This window comes from Sceloporus occidentalis, unplaced genomic scaffold (genome assembly GCF_023333645.1).
Source record: "Sceloporus occidentalis isolate IW3139 unplaced genomic scaffold, rSceOcc1.0.p SCAF_10, whole genome shotgun sequence".
Taxonomy (NCBI): Eukaryota; Metazoa; Chordata; class Lepidosauria; order Squamata; family Phrynosomatidae; genus Sceloporus; species Sceloporus occidentalis.
The window spans coordinates 8,920,423-8,928,803 of NW_028316990.1; the positions used below are offsets into that span (position 1 = coordinate 8,920,423).

An 8,381-nucleotide genomic window follows, 5' to 3' on the forward strand; every position below is an offset into this window, starting at 1 on the left:
CCGACTGAATAGACGGGGGGAAGAGGAGAAGAAGGGTGCGTGGCCGCGACTTCTCGCGAGAACAAAACAACAACAATACACGCGGAAGTAGACTAGAGAGAGAGAGAGAGAGAGAGAGAGGGGAGGAAACCGGAAGTGGGGTGGAGAAAGAATCCGGAAGTTCCGGAAAGCAAAGCAAGGAGAAGACTGACCTCGGCCAGAATGGACGGTAAAGGGTTCTTTCTCTTCTAGACGGGGGCAGGGGGAGGATTGGTTGGTGATGACGTCACGCCAAGCTTGTCACGTGGGAAGGGGCGGGGCAATTGGGAAGGGGGTCTGAAACGGAATGGTAGGAAGGAGTGCTGGGTTGAGGGGGCCCTGGCGTGACGTCACCGTGGCGTGACGTAAGAGGTCTCTTGAGTGTCATGGTTCTGTGCTACGGAATCCTGGGATTTGTAGTTTGGTGAGGCATCAGGCCAAATTAGGAGGAGCACCTAATTGCCCAGAGGAGAAGACCAACATTCAAAGGGCCTGAATAGATTAGAAAGCTGGGCCAAAGCTAACAGAATGAGCTTCAACACAGAGAAATGTAAAGCAGAAAGTAAGACGAAACGCCTAGATGTAGGATTCTGGGGGAGCCCTGGCTTAAGGAGAGCTGCCCCTGTGAGAGGGATCTTGGAGTCCTAGCAGACCACAAGTCGACCAGGAGTCAAGGGTGCCATGCGGCAGCTAACAAGGCCAATGCGATTCTAGTGTCTAGATCAAGGGAAGGCATAGTGCCCTCTGTTCTGCTCACCTGGAAGAACATTGTGTCCAGTTCTGGGCAAAACCATTCAGAATGGATGTGGAGAAACTGGAGCCATGAGTCCAAAGGAGGGCGACCAAAATGGTGAAAGGTCTGGAAACCATGGAGCCCTATCAGGAACGCCTGAAGGAATTGCTGGTTATGCTTAGCCTGGAGAAGAGAAGGTTAAGTGGGGATATGAGAGCCCTGCTTAAATATTTGAAGGGAGGTCATATTGAGGAGGGAGGAAGCTTGTTTTCTGCTGCTCCAGAGACTAGGAGACAAAGGAGCAATGGATGCAAACTACAGGAAAAGAGATTCCAGCTCAGCATTAGGAGGAACTTCCTGAGAGATGGTGGAAGACACTCCCTCCGAAAGCAGTGGAGCCTCCTCCTCTGGAGGCCTTTCGGCGTCTTCGCACGGTGTGGTGATTTGAGTGTTTTATTCTGACTCTGGAGACCAAGTATCTGGTGTTTCTTTCCGAGGAACTGCTTTTGTGGGCCAGAAGGTCAGACTGGCCACTCAGATGCCTTCCAAAGTGGCTCCCTTCGCCCTCTAGAATGCCTTTTTACACTTGTTGCCGCCTGTCATTTCCTGTTCCTGAATGCTGGCAGGTGACACAGCAGTGAAGCCATTGATCAGGGCACTGGCAAGGCAGGGCCACTCCAGCGATTCTTCTCCTCCGGAGGAAAAGGCGAGAGAGAAAGCAAAGGAGAGAAGAGGTGGAGCTGCTAGACCTGAGCGTTAAAGTCTGGGGGGAGAGAGAGAGCCCTTTGGAGCCAAACTAACTCCATTGCCATCACCCTTTTATATTTGAGTCTCTGGTGATTATATGACCAGTGAAACCCACAACACACCAGGGATTGAGTGCCTACAATGCCACAATTACTACTCCAGAATAAGAGCTGGAAAACTAGTCCAGTGGTTTGGCGCATGTCCTTTGGCCAGATAGTTGAGGAAAGGTTCCAGGGCCAAGGGACTGTTGCAGATATGCATATTTGATTGCCTCTACTTCCTCAAGAAACCATCATGGAGTGGTTCTCCAGGTTTTGCATTGGGGTTTTGCCTCCTTCTAAAAAGCTGCAGTGCTGTGGTTGTTGGTGCTACTGTGAACCTTCAAGTCATTTCTGGCTTACAGCCATCTTAAGGTGAATCTTAAGATCCAGTGCAGCATAGTGCTTTGAGCATTGGACCATGACTCTGGAGACTAGGGTTTGAGTCCCACTTGAGCATAAAAGTCCACTGGGTGACATTGGGCAAGTGACAGGGTCTCATCCTCAGAGGATTGCAATGGCAACCCCACTCTGGACAAATCTTACCACGAAAACCCTATGGGTCGCCATAAGGCAGAAATGATTTGAAGGCACACAATGACAAAGAAAAACTAAAATGGATACAAATTAATGACCTCCCTATTGAGACCCCCTTCTGTCCTTAACATCTTCCAACTGCTGTCATCTTTCTTTTCACAGATACGCTGTTCCAGCTAAAGGTGAGTGCTGACACTATGAAATGCGCACTCTTGGCAGGGCTTAGATTCCTTGCAGCAAAGGCTGAACATAGGTACGTTCTTTGCATGGTGAGCATAGAGTTGTAGCTGCTGGCTTTTGGTCAGGGAGCTCTGCTCTTTTTGAGCGGAGAAGGTCTGCCTTCTGGGTTAGCAGACGGGGAGGGAATGGCAGCCCCTGTGAGGCCGGCCACCTCAAGTGAGTGGAGGTTTGGCCGAGTCTTAGCAGCCTTCTCACAGCTAGCTACTGTGGGAGGATTGCTTTTCTACAATACTGGCATCCCTTTCTCATTGCTTACATGTGAGGCCTCAAATCAAGGGCCCTCTGAGTGTGCATGGATGCTAAGAATTGCAGGGGCTCCTGGAGAACATTGATGTTTCCATCTCTAGTTGCCATGATAGAAGACCTATGCCATATCAGACCAAAGGGCTGTCAAGCTGAGCATCTTGTGTGCCAGAGTGAACTGTAGCCAGTTTCCCCTGGGGATCAGGAGTTGAAGGCCTCAGCACCTTGCCACTTGCGTGTGTCCCCTCACAATTGGCATTTGGAGGGTTGCAACCTCTGAACCTGGAGGTTGTATGTAGCTGTTGTGACTGGTAGCCATTGACAGACTTATTCACATGGAAAAGTAAAACAAATTTCAAGGAGACTTTGTGGGCTTTGGTGGAGGCTGGGGAGGGGCTTCAGGAGTCCCAAAAGTGAGCCTATGGTTTGCGTGGAGTCTGCAGGCTGCATTTTGTCCATCCTTGTTCTACTGTTTGAGGTCCAGAAGCTAGAAGTGTATGCAGTATTGTGTTTTTCCCTGCTGAGATCTCCTTTTCCAGAATTTAAGACACTGCTGGCAGCATGACTCCTGTGAAATGTACTTGCAGGCTAGCAATGCAATACAAAATGCTTTCCCATCAAAGTCCCTTTTAACAGCATGAGTTGGACATGGTCCCTTGGCTGGTAATTGGATTATATGCCATCAGCCAGAGCGAGCCCACTTTCTCTTCTGATCTGGGTTAATGCAGAAAGATTAGGAACTGCAGGAAGCAAGTCTGTTCTGTAGATGGCACCTGCTGCTCCTCCTTCCTTTGTACTTACTGAGCCTCTGCTTCTCTCTCTTACTCTAGTTTACAGCCAAGCAGCTGGAGAAACTTGCCAAGAAGGCTGAAAAGGATTCCAAAACCGAACAAGCCAAAGTCAAGAAGGTGATGGAGCTGAATGTTGCCAGTCTGATGACCCTGAAAGACTGGGAGCCTCCCCAGTCAGTCATGCCTATTCCTGCCCCACTGCTCCTTTGCTCCCTGTCCAACTTATATTTGAGGCTCTCCACATTTGCCCCTCTCTCCTTTCTGCCACTTGCAAATTTATCTGCATTGTATCTTTTGGACTTCTGACATCCATGCTCCAGGGTTTCTTTTACATTTTCCACCTGGAACATGATCTACGTTTTCCACCTCCTGGATCTGCCTGTGAAGTAGTAGTTCTAAACATCCCAGTTGTATGCCATCTCTGTGTGTGTCCTCTCCTACTTGATCCTTTTTTTAAATACCCATCCAAATACTTCTCCATTATGGACATTGATAGCAATTGAATAATGGGAGTGCACTGAAGATTTTTAAAACTGCCTGGCATTGTGGTGCCCTGTTCTGTTTGAGAAATAAGTGGGAAGGGTTCACGAGGTCCGCTGGTATGGGCTAAACAGGTTTCCAGCATTTGCAGAAAGTTTTTAGGAAGCAGTGAAAACAGTTGGAGATCTTTTTAAGGGCTCCAGATCTAAATGGATTGCTCCTAACAATCCAGTCTTTTCTGTCCCTTTATGTGCTTCAGGCACTTCAGCAGAAGAATGTAGAGTGTGCCCGAGTCTACGCTGAGAATGCCATTCGGAAGAAGAATGAAGGCTTGAACTGGCTCCGCATGGCTTCCCGAGTCGATGCTGTGGCCTCCAAAGTCCAAACAGCAGTGACCATGAAGGGGGTAAGGAGGTCTTCATTGATGGTGTAGCTACAGTCTTGGCCTGCCTTTCTCTTTAAAGTGGTGCCTTACATATGGGTCTGAATCATTTTGCCTGGGGCTTGCCCCTTTTGACAAGCAGCCAGAGTTTGGAAATTTTACTTTGGGTTGCAGAGAGTGCAGATCCTAGAACCATCCGAACCACAATCAGTGCTCTCATTTGGTCAATCAATAATAATAATAATAATTAATATTATTATTATTATTATTTGTGTTTCCCCACCTCTCCCAATGGATCGAAGCGGGGTTACAGACTACTAACAGCCATCTTGTTTCCCTTTATGTCAGTGCCACCGAGAAGCTCAGTGGCTTTGGAGGAGGAAAAGATGCCTAGCTTTCTGCCTCTTCGGGCCCTGATCCACATGGAAGAAGGGAGGGAGTATGAGAAAGCCTCAGAGGCCTTGTTTGCTCTCTTTTTTCCTCCTCCTGGATCTGCCTGTGAAGCATTAGTTCCAAACATCCCTGTTTACTCCATCTGTGTGTCTGTGCACTCCTACTTGATCCTTTTTTAAAAAAATCCCATCCACGGCTGCTCCTGTACCACAGTGTTCAATGCCAAGAGCTGGACATTGCTCCCTGAGAAAACTCCAGAAGCTTAGCTTCTGTGGATCCCTAAACTTATCATTTCTGACTCCATAGTTTTCTGTGAGTTTTCCAGGCTATGTGGCTGCGTTCTGGAAGAATTTATTCCTGATATCTCACCTACATTTTTGTCTACCATCTTGCCCAAAGGCTGTGAAAGCCTTTGACTTCACATTACTGACTCCCTTCTGCAGGTGACAAAGAATATGGCCCAGGTGACCAAAGCCCTGGACAAAGCTCTCAACTCGATGGATCTTCAGAAAGTCTCTGCTGTGATGGACAAGTTTGAACAACAGGTCCAGAACCTGGATGTTCACACTTCGGTAAGTGGTTGTGTGTGCCATCTAGGCACCATCTGTGCTGTAGCACACCAGAGCATTGGGGAGCATAGAATTCTAGAATCTCAGAGTTGGAAGGAACCACAAAGAACATATAGTCTAACTCCTTGCCATGCAAAAATTCATAGCTAAAGCACTGCTGAGAGACCGCCATCCAACCTTTGTTGAAAAACCTCCAAAGGAAAGTCCATGCTCCTCCAAAGCAATCTGTTCTATTGTTGAACAGCTTTACAGTAAAGAAATTCTCCCTAATGCTGTCAGGCCTGTCCCACTCTTGCCCGTGCCACATTCTCACACCATCATCCTGTTTTTGGACAGATATGATAATATCCAGTTGAAATTCCAATGTTGGACTGTGTCCTCGGATACAGAAAACATCCCTCGGGCTCATATACAGTCTTCAAGAGTAAAGTCTGTTAATTTGGGTATCTAACAACTTTTCTGTTCCCCTTATTTTTGTCAGTTGTCAAAGGCATCTGGGCTGTCCTCTGCTCCCTCATGCCAGGCTTGCCTTACTCCTCATGCCAGGCCTCTGTGTCCTGCTGACAAACTTTGAGTATATTTTATCCCAATGTTGTCCTTGGCTGGGGACACCCTTTTAGCCCATTTAGGTTTCGTGGCATCTCATCCTCTTTGCTGAAATTCTTCATTTTGGCTTCCCGCAGGTGATGGAAGACTCCATGAGCTCAGCTACCACATTGACTACGCCCCAGGAGCAGGTGGACAGTCTGATTGTCCAGATTGCTGAGGAGAATGGCCTGGAGGTCATGGACCAGCTGAACCAGCTGCCTGAGGGGGCCTCAGCAGTAGGGGAGAGTTCTATGCGTTCCCAGGAGGACCAGCTATCACGGAGGTTTGTTTGCTTCCCAGATGTCTGCAGGAGCCATGCTGCTGCATCCCAAGGGCAAGCAGATGTCATGCAGCATGTGGCTTCTTAGATTCTTGGAGATCTTTAAAAGATGCTGTCAGCCCAGGGCAGAGCACCACTTGGATATGAATGGGAATCATTTGTCTGGTCAGATGTTGGAATGCAGCTCCCATAATTGGTTGTACTGCTCAGGGTTGCTGGGACTTGCTATCCTGCAACATGGGGTGGAGGATTACCTGGTCGACAGGTGACTTGAAGACATGTATGTCTGCACATGGTCCAAAATACAAACTTTGATGGTCTCAGTTGCTCTTTTCTGTGCCTTCTGTATATCATTCTCATCTGCTAATTTCCTCCCTTTTCTCCCCTCCTTTCAGGTTGGCTGCCTTGCGGAATTAGCTCTTCCTCTCCACTCATGGACTGTTGCTGCTGCCTTGTTTGCCTATGATTTGTGGGGTTACCATGGGAGGTTATACCCCTCAACCTTCCTTCCTTCCCAACTTTCCTCTCCTGTGACCAGAAAAAAGGCTGATCCCTCCAACAGCACTGGGGCTGTTGGATTCATCCATGGACTTGAGCAGCGTTCTTGGCGAATATCTGGGGTTTTTGTTGTTGGGTGGGCAGAGGAGAAGATGGCTGGGAGGAGGGAGGCAGCTTTCCTGGACTGGATTTGTTTTTTGTTCCCCCTTCACTCCTTTCAGCCTACATTTCCTGTAGCCCTCTTAGTCAGGTGCTCATTGGCCACAAGGAGCACATAACTCTTGCACATGATTCAGGCATAGCTTGTGTGAGATTTGGACCGTTCGCATTTTTAAGAGGGACAGATACCTGTAAGTGTGGAGCTGGGCATGGTATCAGTCACCATCCTCCTTTATTATTCTTTGAGTCGCTCCCACGACCCAATGCTCTTCAGTAACTGGATCCAGGATGATGAGAGTTCTAGTCTAGCCCCTCTGGGGTGGCTTGCGGTGGTATTTTATGGTAATGAGGCCTCTTGAAACTGAGTCAGATAAGACTTCCAGTGCATCAAAAGGATGGGTGTTTCCCTTTTTCCTCTCTCACCTGGATCTCACCTGCCTTGGATTTGCACACCTTTAAGTGACCTTTGAACACCATGCTCCTCTATTCTCCTCCTCTCTGGTCCACCCCACAGACACTCACTGATGCCTCTTATGCTCTCTTTTGCGGGTGAGCCTTTTGCAGGCATCGGCGCTTCCCTCCTGTTGGTTTGCAGTCTGTTAATTTTGTTCCCCCAGTTCTGGCATGTACATCACTTTCCTAAAATTGGAGGGGAGGAATCCTCTCCCCCAATGTACATAAATACTTTGGTCCTTCTTATGGTCTTAGAAATTTGGGCCTTTTCGTTCTGAGACACCCTTTTCAATGAGATGTGTGGGCTCTTAATACATGGGTTCTGACCTGTTTCTGCCTGAAGATGTAAAAGGAGAGAAGAGTCCTCCTGATTTTTAGGACTCAGCTTTCCCATAAACCCAGTCAGAGCTCATGATGGAGCTGTGGTCTCCCCCATTGCTGCAGATATTTAAAAGGAGGCCATTCTTTCATGTTCTCTCTTGCACTCTCATTTTTTTGAAAAGCCCACGTCTGTCTGCCAAGGGCTTGATGATAGGCTACTACTGGCCCTGATCCTCCAAGCTCCACTTTTTTGCCAGGTGGGCAGATGGTCTGTGACCGTAACCCTTGCGGGCACGCCTTTTACTAGCTCTCTTGGTGGAAAAAAATTGTCTTCTGTTGCCTTTTTTTTAAAGGGGAAAAAATTAAAGTGAATGCTGTCATTTATTTGATGCTGTTTTAAATAAATGAATTCTCTCTGGTAGTCATGTAGAGTCGTCCGGGGACTTGCATCTCTTTTCAATAGCCAAGGCATTGAGAGATGAGCAGGACTGAGCAACTGTGCAGCCCTTTTGTCAGCATACCTAGTGGTTAGGGATGATAGGAGTTGCAAGTCAGAAACATCTGGAGGATCATGGTTGCCCTTCCCTGGGAAAGAGAGTCCTGCCTTGCAGTGCTGGTCTGCAGGACTTAGAATTGTAGGCTGCTGCTGTGATGAGACCAGAGGGAATTGCGCAGCCCTTCAGAATTGCATTTCCCAGCATCCCCTGTCTTTGTGCTAGTTATGACTTCTGGGAGTTCTTGTTCAACACCATCCAGAATACTGAATGATTCCTAGCCCTGGTTGAGGCCCACAGGCCAAGGATCCCTATGTTCTTGCTCCCTGAGAGTTGAATCAACAGTCATTTTGGTGGCAAAGGTTCTTTAGCTCAACTTAGTGGTGCTCTCTTTCTTAAGGACCATCCAAATGACCT

General features: G+C 48.0%; 1 protein-coding gene across 1 annotated transcript; it reads left to right on the forward strand.

Moving 5' to 3' along the window:
- The first annotated feature begins 30 nt into the window (after positions 1–30).
- On the forward strand, positions 31–7,891 carry CHMP1A (charged multivesicular body protein 1A). Its single transcript, XM_089540337.1, has 7 exons — positions 31–208; positions 2,236–2,255; positions 3,387–3,464; positions 4,087–4,233; positions 5,046–5,174; positions 5,855–6,042; positions 6,435–7,891. The coding sequence occupies exons 1-7, from the start codon at positions 202–204 to the stop codon at positions 6,454–6,456; spliced, it is 591 nt and encodes a 196-aa protein (XP_089396463.1). The 5' UTR covers positions 31–201; the 3' UTR covers positions 6,457–7,891.
- The last annotated feature ends 490 nt before the right edge of the window (positions 7,892–8,381 follow it).